The sequence below is a fragment of the Rhea americana genome, unplaced genomic scaffold, assembly GCF_003343005.1.
Source record: "Rhea americana isolate MKP2758 unplaced genomic scaffold, rheAme1 scaffold_47, whole genome shotgun sequence".
Classification (NCBI taxonomy): domain Eukaryota; kingdom Metazoa; phylum Chordata; class Aves; order Rheiformes; family Rheidae; genus Rhea; species Rhea americana.
In genome coordinates this window covers 49,642-62,406 of record NW_028186612.1, presented here as the reverse complement: position 1 = coordinate 62,406, position 12,765 = coordinate 49,642, and the positions used below count along the sequence as shown (strand labels likewise).

The following is a 12,765-nucleotide window of genomic DNA, read 5'->3' as shown; positions in this document are numbered from 1 at the left end:
AAAAAAAAAAAAAAAAAAGAATGGCATCTCAGCTGAATGTAGTTAAAATCAGATGGGTGCTGCCAGCAAGTTTTCTGATACCTTTGTCATCCTTCTTCCAAAGAAGGAGGTATGCTGGCAAGGAAAAAGCATTCTATTTTGGTTATCTAGAAATACCTTCTCATGTATTCCTGCATTATTCACACTTAATCAGGAAACAACTTAAGCGGAACTTTTTAACAGGAAAACTTGTGATTATGAAGTATTCAGTTCTGGAAATTAGAAGAATTTCTTCTCTCAATTCTTCCTTTTTTTTCTTTTTTTCTAAAAAAAAAAAAAAAAAAATAAGACTACTGCATCATTCCTTTAGAGGTGACCCAAAGTATCAATCTACTTTATTGTCCATCTTGAAGGTAGCAAGAAGATGCAGTGTTGCAGCTTTAAAATAAACCTGAATGGCATGGTATTTTTGTAACTGCATTTTCTTGCACTCATTGACTGTTCAGCTGCATTTGACAGTTCGTATCAAACAATAGATACTTTCTGGGCATGTGTAGAATAGAAGGCAGCCCCTGTGGAAAATATTCCAGTAGAGTAAAATTGCCTTGCTTCTCCCTCTGCCTCATCTAACTTCTGCAGTTAGAAAAGAAAGAAATTGGGAGAAACGTAATGACRGTGTCAAAGTTCATGACATTAAAATGTTTTACTAACTGAAGAGGTCTAAGCTACAGGGCTGTGTCTAGCCTAGTAAATAAATGAAGCAGTGCTAGAGAATGGTCATCCTTGCAGTAAATATTGCTTGGCTTAAGTGACCAGAAAAATGTGAAACGTATCAGAAATATTACACTTCATACCTACTCTGCCTGGATGTTAATAAACAAGATGTACAACTGTGCAGAACGAGCCCGGTAAAGGTCAATCGTATCCTTCTGTGGCTCCAGTCTGGTTGCGCTTCTGAGATCCCATTCCCATCTTGTCTGAGAAATGTTGTCTGGGAGATGCTTGCTGCTTTTTGATCATTGCATTTCATTTGAGCTTGTACATGCAGTACTACATTTAAGTAAACCTCCTGTTGAGAGGCTGTTTTTTGCTGTCAGTTTAAGGATCCAGTGTTTTATTTAGCTTTCTGATTTTTTTTTCTTGAAAGAGAAAGTGCTGCTGCAGTCATTGGCTCTTGCTCCTCTTTACAACACCTAAAGTTACTCAGTCATTGCTCATTAGCTGAGTTAACTGATGACAAAACTTCATTATGAGTTGTAACCAACATTCTTGATATCTAGCAAACTAGGGTGGTATTCAGAACACCCCCTCACAGATATCTATTTTTTGGTACTGCTTGAGGCTGCAGGAATGTGACTGCATTCAATACTTGAGGCCTTCTGTGGTTTGGCTCATTGTCTGCAGAATGAGAATAGCTTCTTACAAGCTTTTTAAAAGTCGATTAAATGACTTTTACATTCAAATACTTGCAGGGCTTCGTATTAGAAGAGGAACTTGGGAGGAAATGAGCTAAGGCTATCCAATACCAGTCTTTCATAGAAAATATAGTAATTTTGGCTTGAAGACATAACTTGAAATGTGACCATTAAAAAAAAAAAAAAGTATGTTAAGTAAGTACTGCGTTATTTTTCCTCCATATYTCAGCTGCTTTCTTAGCAGAAAATACAAACTCATATAAAAAGCAGTGTAATTGGTAGATGTGTTTATCAAATGGTTGGACTGAAGCAACAAAGCCACTGTAGTGGGGTATTTCTGTCTGGTTATGGAACACCTCCTAGTTGAGCTTTTGCAATAAATCAAGTCTGCTAGGTCATTGCCAGTCTTACTGAGGTTAATTCACTATTTATTGAAAGCATTGGCTAATGTATTAACTTGCCACATGATACTAAGCTATAACATTCTTTTTTCTTTTTTTCTCCCCCCCTCCCCTGTCTGTAGGGTATTCCAGAAAAACCACACAATGACTAAGTCTTTGGAGGAGAGGGCATGATGCCAGTGCGAAAACAACATTAAGAAGATGTGTTCCTGTTTTTAAATTGAAGATTATTTAGAAAAAATAATCTCTGTATGGGCTTACTGCACAAATGACTTGTGAAAAAATTATTAATCCATTCTTAGAATAGCCAAGTGAAATTAACTGCTTATCTTGAAATCTTACCCTGATTTACTACATAAGCATTTTGGGTATGGCTGTTCTCTGGAAGAATTTAACACCAAGTTACATACAGCTGTTCAGGCTAAGTGGCAGTTTTCCAAGTATTAGACTGCAATGTAAGTTATTGAAGCAGCTGCCATATTTTAAAGCCTTGAAACTAAAATTTAATTACAAGCTCTTGTATCAGTGCCCAAAGGAAGTAGATTGATGGTGCTTAACAGTGATGAAGTATGGTTTAATAGGAATAGTATTTATCCAAATCTTTTTAAAATAGGGTTATTTAAAAATAAGAGTGATCGAAATAGATTAAAGGCATTGCATTAATGCTTTAAAGAGTCTTGAGAAGGAATCATGCCCTTACTTGTAATGCTGCATTGAATTTCTCTGTCTTGGTGGGAGAGGGATTTTGAGGCAGGAAAGTTTTAAAGTCATTGAGTTTGGAATTTCTAAATTACTTCAGTGCGATAGGTGAATACTGGACAATCTTACTCTAAAGTTAACTTTAACTATTTCTGACTTGAAACTTGATTTCTTCTGAAGCTTGCAGTAAGATTTGAGAGGATCAAATTCTGTCCCCAGTTCAGTAAGAGGCTTAAGTGTAGGTGAGTATTCCTGCTTAAAGTTAGGCATGTTTCAGGATCTTACTGAGATGTTTTTTCGGATACCGGACACTTAATATGCCTGAAGAACTAAATATTGCAGATGCTTATGGCCATTGAGTATGTGCCTCTAACAAAAAGATCTGCAATTGCCTCCTAAAGGTTATCTCTGATCTTGCTTCTTTTTGAGTCAGGGTTTTGATTGAATTGATTGGAAACAGAGATAGGCCTAACATGTGATTTTAAAGTGTATGTAAACAATAATAATGGTGAACAGCTTATTTTCTCAGCTGAGCTTCTGAAGGAGATCACTATTTGTTTTTTCACAACCCTATAGAACTTGCAATCTGTGATTGCCTTGTAAAAAAGAAGAGTGCTTATGTCACTACATTAAACATTTGGTGTTTCTTAATACTTAGTTCTGGTGAGCACAATTCATTTGATAGTTTAGACCACCATAGACCTAAATAGCAAGTATTAGGTCTTAAAATTGAAGTGCAATGTACAGTAAATCTGAGCCTTATATTCTCTTCAATATTCATTGTTTCTTACRAGAGATTAAAGAGAAAAGGGTTCTGAGTTCATTTCAATGCTGCATGGAATCAAATGGAGCAATAATTTATTTAACTAGGAAAGCTAGTTTTGTTGTATCTTTCATTGAATCCAAATTTTTAGAAATACTCCAATTTTGTGGTTATGGTGTACTTGTAAACTTTTATGGATATGCCTTTTGTATTACACATTTTTTTCTTCATTTCCAATCTTACATGGCTTCAGATATAGTTAGAGGTATCTGTTAAAGCAGTCCCATTAATAGAAGATACTAAGGCAAGGTAGCAGTGTTCTGGCTATATTTACTCTTTGAGGGGAATGCAATAACTGCTGCTTGTGCTTTTTTTTTTATATATATATATATATATATATATATATGTATGTGTGTATATATATATGTGTGTGTATATATATATATATAAAGAAAAGTTTAGAACAAAATCTAAATTAAAAAGTGGACTCTAATTATAATCTCTGTTGGATGTAAATCAAGAGTAATTTCATTGGTACAAGATTCTTCCTCAAATGTTTAAAACGTAAATAATCACARTTTGCAGAACTACTTGAAGAGATTAGGTCCTCAAATCAGGACTAGATCAGCTTAGCCATTTTAAGAAGTAYGCTACTTGTGGGGAAAACACTTTTGTAACCGTCTTAAACAATTGCAAAGCCTTATAACGCCAGATGGAAGTAAAGATAACAGTGATCTCTACATATATTTGATTGGTATTTAAGATTTATTTGTAAAGACTGAAACTAAATATGTGTTAATACAGCCAAAAATGTAAGTCAAGTTCATATTTTGCCAATACTTGTAAGTATATGAACCAAAGTGATACAAGTTTGGAAGAGGTGGGGGGGAGGGGAGCTAAGAAAATTTGCACTATTCTGAATTTGAACACTTAAATTCTCATTCTTACTGGTAAGTTTTCGGCAGTGTGTTTTGGTTTACACTTTTTTTTTCTTTACTATTAAAGTTTTAAGACCAAGTAGTATTTGCCTTGGGTTCTCTGTATTCACATTATGCAGGAATCTTACTTGAAAAGGACAGTTGTTATGGTTGCATAACTAATATTCAGTCATGCATACTCAGCAGTTAAAAAAAAAAAAAAAAGGTCTAAACTGAGCTTGGAGAGATTAGCTTTTAGAAGGGTTTCCAGTGTGGATTATTGAGTTTAAGAAAAATAGTCTTACAGTTTTGCCAAGAGAATGGGATAGGTATATGTTACATGACTTAAGTTTATATGCAGAATGCTATTGCCATTGTCTTCCAGGATGTTGAAATTTATAACTAGAACAAAATATGGAGGGAGTAAAGCAAACATGCAGCTTCCTGTTGCAGCTTGGTTAATTGCAGTAATGAATACTACATTCTGAAGCATTTTAAAGTGTTAAAACAGTAAGAACGAGTAAGCACAGCTGATAAGACTAAGCAATTCTAAGACTTGCATCTTCTGATTTAGGAAAGAGTTCCTTGATTCTTACATATTTAGCCAAAAAGATTTAAATCAGACTACATTTAAATACTTACTTCAGACTTCTGGAGGCTGCTGCATTTGTGGTGGGATCAGTGGAAGGGCTTTGTGATCAACCTTCATCCATTTTAAGTGCAGTCTGTTGGCTTAGTTCAAGCAGCCTTCATTGGGACTCTWGTGTTGTCTAACTTCAGTGAGTGCCCTATGTCAGCTGGGGAAGTAGCTGCTAACAGCCCCAGTCCAAGGGTGACCAAGGTCCTTGGGGTGCATTGCTTTCCCTCAAGCTCTTCTCAGGTTTTGTCAATAGCAGTTAAAAAATACAAAAAGGTTTGGTATATAGCCTGGTCTTAGAGAACTAGGACATCTTACTGATAGTCTTCTGAGACAGTGAAGCATGTACAAAGCTTCTAAAGGAGAAGAAAGTCTTTCTAGAAAGCATGAGGATTTGAGCTGTGAATGAATTTGCAGGAACTATGCAGTAGGTTAAAGCCAAAAGGTGTATAAGCACAGGGATTTGCAGGTGCTAAATTAGCCACAGGAGGGCCCATAAACTGTTCTCCGAATACAGCAGGAACATATTGAGATGAATAATGAAATTAAGTCTCTGCTGCCTTTCATCAGAGTAGCTCCAAAATTCATGAGGACAAAGCATTCCATGTTGGGCTAATTGAACAAAATATACCTCTATATAAGAGATCATTAAGGGCCCTATCTTGTAAATCTTGGAGAGGTGGGTAATCATCAATCCTTCCAGCTAAAATGCCAGGAGAGTTTTCTATATGTGATACCTTCTCTGGGTAATGGAAGTGTGTTGATTTGCTGTTAATGAATGTAGCACTTGCCCCACACATACTCCTTAGTCTTCTCCCTGCATTTGAATCCTTTTTTCATTGTCCAAGACAGTTTTCTATGGATTTCATTGGTTACATGTGGGAACTATGACAGATTAATTGCATGGAGATGAAGACTGTGGTTTTTATTGCGTATCTCTGCTAAAAACCTCTGTAGTGTGTAATGGCACTACTGGCCTGATCTCTATCTTCCAGAAGCCATTCAAAGGATATATAATAATTTTCGTATGTAACCGGTGTAGTTGCTTTGACATTACTGTCCAAAAGTCATAAAGGGTCAGAGCTCACAGAAGTTCTATTTAGTCTGGTTTTTACCTTTCTCCTGCTGCAAGTTTTCTCTATTACAGTAAATTGTATCCACATTTTAGGTAGTTTCTGTGTGCTATTATATTGTTCTTTTAAATATCAGGTAAGTACAGATAAGTATCAGAATGGGGCATGCCATGTCCCATTCTTGGGCCCCCTTGTACATGAGTAGCATGGACGTACTGGAGTGAGTCCGGCAAAGGGCCACTAAGATAATCAGTATACAAGGAGAAGCTGATGGGGATGGGAGAGGAATGACTCTTGAAATCAGGGCTGAATCTGGTTTAGCCCTTCATAGCAGATGACACTACAATATAAAAGTGGAAATTGATCTCAGAGGTCAGATTTATTTACTAGCCCTGAATATTCTTAGTCCTGCTAATAAAGTCTTGAAGGCTATATTATTCTAGTAGTCTCTAGTTGAACTGACTTGATTTAAAATAATAATTCTAGTGAAGATTGTGTACATTGTTACCTGCACATCAACACCCAGGTGGTTCATCCCCTTTATGGTATCTTGGAACAGATGCCCAAAATAAGATGGATTCACAGGGGAGTCAAGGTCAAAACCATTGAGTGTAATAAAAGTTTGCTGGTATCTYTCTGCAGAAATTTGTTGCTTGCATGAGCTTGATGGTCTTCAGGATGAAAGRTCAGGCTGCATTTTGAGCTGCAATGAACTGCAGAGATATATGCAAACTTCCAGTCAGAATGGCTGAGGCTCTATGAGCAACTAGTTGAGACAATTGGAGCTTAGGAAGGATTAATTTATCCTGCAGTGCAAAAAAGCCCACAGTCTAGTCCAAATGTGCCCTATGGTCACCAAGAATTGTTGAGAGTTCGGGGTTTGATCAAAGGGTTTGTATTCTCCAGAGGTATCTACACTTTGGACTTGGACAGAAMGGAGGTGTCTGTGGTGGCTTTTGGAAGAGAGTAGTCACACCTAAGAGAGGTCATTTTGGAGAGTACAGTGAGATCCGTGAGAGAGGTCACTCATTTTGCAAGAGTGACTACAGACCGGTTATTAAACTGAAGACTTAAATCACGTGCAGTTTCATTATTATCTGTCCACAGTACTTCCAAAGAGTTTTGAATGATCTCTTGCTTTGCGACTTGGACAATGCTGGATCTTTTCTTCTCTAAGCCTCTGAAAAATACCGTTGATAAGTCCTGTAGACAGATTTTGGAAAAATTCTCTCAGACAAATTCTCTTGCATCTCTCTTCCCTGAGGAAGGAGCTCTTCCTCATTGTGAATGGCTGTGGCCTCCCACCTTGTATGGGTTGAAGCCCACGCAGTCAAGCCCCCAAGCCTACTGCCTGATGCTGCTGGAGGTGGACTCCCTGCAGGCTGGCTGCAGGGATGCTGATTGCCACAGAAGTGCCATTTCACCTGGACTCAGCCTGCACCAGTGCATTTCTGTGATTTCCCAGATAAGTTAGGATAGTCCTCTGCTCATTGAGATATTTATCACTTGAAGTCTATTCTAGTGTTTGCAACATTGCATTAACAGAAAATGGGCAAGTCCGGCCCTTGATTCAGTGTTTTGTGGATTGACAGTACCTGTTGTGACTACAAGTTGATGTACGTTTGAGGGCAACTACCCAGACATGGCATTAGGAAATGACCTTGCTGAGCAACGCAAGCCCTCAACCGAACACAGGGAGCATGAATGCACTCTGCTGGCGTGGTGTTGGGCACAGCTATCGGCTCTGATCCAAAACTTTCTGCTGACTAAGGTACCCTTTCTTTCTTCATACCTTCCAATGTCTGCAGAAGTCTCCCATCAGAGGTGGCCTTGGGAGTTCTGCCACTGATTTCAGTACAAACAAGTCCAGCCCCATATGTTTTGCAAGAAAGACTTCTGACCTGGAAGCTTGGGTCATCTGAAACATTTGTGATCATTTTGGTCTGCTTTGTTTTGATCCTGACATTTTAAAAAAGGTCYAAATTGTCTACTAGTGCAATGTTTTACCAATTCACAAATCTAAACCTCACATTTTTAACTAAAGTAGGGTAGGCCATTTCAATTTCCAAACCTTTTTTCCCAGTTATTTTTCACATTGTAAATTCATAACATCTTGTTTTAGGAAATATTTTCTATTCTGAGAAATCAGCATTTTTTTTAGCAAAAAGATTTTTCAAAAATTCTTGGCCAATTTGACCAAATATGCCTTTGACTTCCCWGCCTCAATGATCTTTTATTCTCTGGTCCAGAGTGAATCAGGTTCTTCTTTCTTCCCACCCCTGCCTTGGTTAAGCAGTCCATAACCTCCCTTAGACTCAGCTCTGGTTTCATAACCCTTTGGACCTCACCTTTCTCTAGGCATTTTCACTTTCAGATTTTATTCTCAGTTTGTTCAAACGATTTTTTTTCCCCTGTCTTTTCCTGTCTGGTTCTAAACCTCTTTCCACGATAGGGCACAAGCAAAAAAGCTAAACTTAAAAAATGATCAGCTTCCTGGAAGGATCCACGTCCCCTCTGCCTGYGGGGAGCAACCAGGGAACTGAATCGTTCTGCAGAGTCTCTGCCTTGTTGTGACTTTCGCATTTCAGAGGCTGAACTGAGGTTTAAAAAACGACAAATCTTTCTAACCTGTTCTGCCCTGGCCTTGAAGAGTGGTTTTGCAATGTCAGATAAGTAGCTGTCATGTTGTATTGGAGACTGTGCAGCCACTTGAAACAACAGCTCTCGGAGGTAAAATACTTCAAGCTTTGTGTTAGCTCTGAAACCTAAAGCGACGATTCAAGTTTTAATGCCAGTAAGTATTTYGCTGTTGCTGCTTTACAGAAACATGCTGCTGGTGCCTTTAATTTGAACCTGCTGATAACCAAAAGCAAAACTTSTCTGCGCCTAGTAAAACCGCTGCTGTCACCCCGGTCATTCCTGCTGCGCACCCGCGAGATCGCCGGTGCCGGATGCTCCAGCACAAAGAAGTACGACGAGGGGCTGCTCCCAGGCTCAGCGTTAGGAGCCCCCGCGTGCCCTTCGTTTGCACACGCCGGCCGTGCTCCAGGCGCAGAGCTCGCGCCGTGGCGCCCGGCAATCCCGGCAGCGTCGGGCCGAGCCCGGCAGGCAGGTCCTCCTCGTGGCGCCGCGCCGTCAGCGGAGGTGCAGCCCCTTCCCGAGCAGGCGTCTGCGCTGCCGAGCAGCGGAGCAGCGTGCCCGTACCTCTCCAGGAAATTCCCCGCCGCCGGGCCGGTGGGAAAGGGAAAGCCAGCTGGGACAGGGGCTAGCCGTGGGGAAGTGGCATGTTGCTCGACAGATTGACCTCGGGTGTGCGCTCACCCGGGTGAAACGGCTCTGTAACACGTACGTGTGCGCTGGCCGCTTCTGAGAAAGGTACGTGATGTATGGAGAAGGAAGAGGGTATGGGCAGGATCTTCCTCCGTCCCATTTCTAAGCAGCATCACGCGTTTGCCTTTCGTGAGGACGGTAATCACCRGTTTGGTTTTGAGTCACGGAGGCTCTTGCGTGTTCCCCGACGCGCTGCTGTTCTGAGGGAGGCCCAGAGATGCCCCAGATTTCAAACCCGCTTGAGTCCGAACATAGCAGAGGCTTTATCAGCGCCTGCCTTGCACTTCATGGGGCTGAGCCAGAACGTCCCTGCTGACGTGGCTCAAACCCGCTCCAAATTTTGCCCTGCAGGCTTTAGACAGCATAGTTCAGAAATCTCTGTGAAGCTAATGGAGGTGCAGAGGAGAGGAGAATTTCTCTTGATCTAAGGAAGAGTCGTCAGAAATATACACCCTGCTGACCTACCCAGCAATAGCAGAGTAAATGGAGCAGAAATCCAAGCTTCAAGGGCTCTCTCGTGCAACAGAGATCCTGTTCAGGCAAGCAGAATTAATTCATTTCCATGCAGAGCGCTGCAAGGATGAACTTATTTGCAAGCTCATTTTTTTTTATTTTTCTTTGACTTGATGAAGTACTCAGACATTGCACTCACTAAATCCTAATCCCAGAAAGCATTTAAATACTTGGAACGTAAGGTATGTCAACAAGATACATGAAGTCAGTGGGACTGGAGATGCGCTGAACGTCACACAGTTCCAGGTTGGGAATGCTGCCCACAGAAGGGAGGAGAATCCATAGTGAACCAGTAGTGACTGCCGTGACTAAGGGCTGGAGGCCAGCTCCTGAAGGGCGTATTGATTTGTAAAGTTTTAATCTGCTGTTGAGAAATCCTCCTTGCAAAATTCCCACAGGTCACCTCCTAAGCACCTCASTTAAGGCTGCCTTAAGTAGAGTTGAGTTGAGTAAAACTGAATAAGCACATCAGGGAAAGAGCCACACAGTAGTAAGCAGCAGAGTTGTCAACTACAAGTAGAAAAAGACAATGATATCTAACAGGATAATCAGTCCTGAAGACTTTACTCAGATCTTTATCAGATTATTCCTTTTCATTCAAAAAAAGAACACTTGTTGGTATCACTAAGGCAGATCCTGAGGTGCTTACCTGGTTTTTACTTCTTTACTCAAGCAGCCTGAAGAGCTGTTGGGATGAGACTCCTATCACTCATGAATGAGTCTGCTGAATGTAGACTTGCAAAGAAAACCTGGGGAACTAGTGATTCTCTTGGCGGACTCAGTTGCTGAACACGGGCCCCTGCTGTAACCTTGGACACCCCAGGGTACTTGAGGTATCCAGGTGGGGCAGACAGATATGACCCAAGAGATCCAGAACCTTGAGGAGCAGCAGCTGAAAGCCACTTGGGGTACATGGGACATCCCAAGTGGCACTAGGCTCAARCTTTGCTTACCTTTAGGCAACTGAGTCCTCCCCTCACTCTCCACTAATATCTGAGCCAATGARAGTTTGAGCTGAGAAATACCAGAGTTTCAGTATATGGTCAAATCCTGAAGCCAGTTATGCTGTGCAGGAAGAATAGGAAATCCAGCTCTTGGGATGCAGCCCAACATCTTATCTATAGCGCAGTGTATGTGTAATTAGGAAGGCATATTTCTTTTCTAAGCATTAATAAAGCACAAATATTCCAGCATCATCACACTCAGAGCTAGGCAACACCAGAAGAAGCAATCTCCTAGAAGGTGCCAGCTGAGTGAGGGAAGTTTGAACACCAAGTTATAAGGCTGATAAAACGTGCAGCCTTACACGAGAGCCAGTGAATGAGTCTTTCCCATCAGACCTGCAGAGGGACTTGGGGAAAGAACAGCTGCATTTGCCTGCCTTCTCCTTGGGCATGTTCCACCTGCTTAATTGAAGGCAGGTCCAAATGAACCATCTGTTGACCTGGTTGAGGAATCACTGCTTCCCATTAATTTAAAGATATTTTACATGTTATTAAAGATCTAGAAGGAAAGGAGAGATGGATAAAAAATGAAGGTAAGAAGCTTTGCCTTAGAGGCACAGGTAATATCTGTAACAGATGCTTCACCCTATGCCTAAGCTAATTGTTAAATGAGTCACCCTGGCAAAAGAAGCATTAATAAAGGGAAGCGAAGACTGAACATCTGGAAAATAATATGAAAGGAAAGAATTTTCATATTTTGGAACTCCTTGCTGGGTGGGAACTGCTTGGGGAGACAGCTCTAATTGCTTGTCTGAAAGAATGAAAAGTGAATCTATTCCCAGTCTGAAATCGGCACAGTCACTGCATATTGCTCCCCATGCTTCTTTCCCAACACCACAGCTACCACATGGGGGCACGGACCTGCAAAAGCCAAGACACATTCTTTGCCTTGTGCACATCAGCTGGACAGTGACGTAGGCCTGTGGAGCCAATGGTGTACACTAGCCTTCTCCAGACTTTGATCCAAGCTCGGGAGAAATTGGTTGGAGCAGCTGTGTGCTAGACAAGAGGCCAAAAATGGGTTATTTTGGTGGTAGCTCTGCCTTGTTTTTTTAATAGGCTGCAGTTCAATATACCACTTCTCTGTCTGGGGCTGTATAATCTCCTCAGGAATGAGCATGGTGTAGGAGGAGGGAACATCAGGGCTTCTGCTACTTGCTCTGRTGGACCCCATGCTGTTCATTGCCCTTTGGCATTTGTGACTCTTTGCTGGGAAGGGGAGACACAGGAGGGAAGACATAGTCAGGTTTCTAAGGGGAGACATAGAAGAGAATGGAGCTAAAGATATRGTCAGGTTTCTGCCCCTCCAGAAAATGGTGTGGCCATCGTACAGAAAAGCCCTCTCCGCACAGTCCTGGGGGGACAGAGTTCCCCATGGCAAGGAGCAGGGGGGCTGCAGAAAAGCGACTGTGTGGCAGCACTGTGTTAGACTCTAACACCCCTCTGACACTTGAAAAGAGACTGGACAAACCTCAGGAACGCTCTAGGTCTGGTTCAGCTCTGGCMTAGGAAAGCCAGAAAAAGATGTAACGGATCCCTCTCCGGTGGTACAATGCCAGGAGCTTAGCACATACCTGGAAAACGAGGTCTACTGTGCTCTGATAATGTCTGATTTAGCTTAGCTTTTTTGTTTGCCATGTCTTTGGTGAAGCAGCCAATAATGCTTCCAGCTCCCCTTCCTTTGATCCTCTCACTCCTCTGTTATTTTGCCCTTCCTTTAACCTGCTCTTCCCAAGCTCGCAGAAGCTTTCACTACACCCATAATAGCTTAATACTGCCTGGAAATCTCCATCTGGTCCTCGTACTTATGAAGCTATGRTTAATCTTTGCACAGAGGAGTGCCCAGCCTGGTGGGTCCTGGCCATGGGCACTTCCAGGGCACGTGCTGGAGAGGACATGACGAATCCTCCTGGTAGAGAAGGTGACAGAGCAAACAAGCTCAGCAGAGAGGCAGGACTTGCAGCTCACTCCTTCCAAAGCAACCATTCATTTTGCCACATATGCCCTGCTGTCTATCTCAGGGATGTGAAATAT

The 12,765-nt window shown here is 41.5% G+C and overlaps 1 protein-coding gene across 4 annotated transcripts in view; it reads left to right on the top strand.

Moving 5' to 3' along the window:
* INSIG1 (insulin induced gene 1) overlaps positions 1-4,277 on the top strand; it is a 10,499-nt gene extending 6,222 nt beyond the window's left edge. For all 4 annotated transcript variants that reach the window (XM_085316425.1, XM_085316426.1, XM_085316428.1 and 1 more), the window contains exon 6: positions 1,918-4,277. In XM_085316425.1, the coding sequence (XP_085172551.1) occupies positions 1,918-1,947 (30 nt within the window). In that variant the 3' untranslated portion in view covers positions 1,948-4,277. The remainder of the gene's footprint in view (positions 1-1,917) is intronic.
* The last annotated feature ends 8,488 nt before the right edge of the window (positions 4,278-12,765 follow it).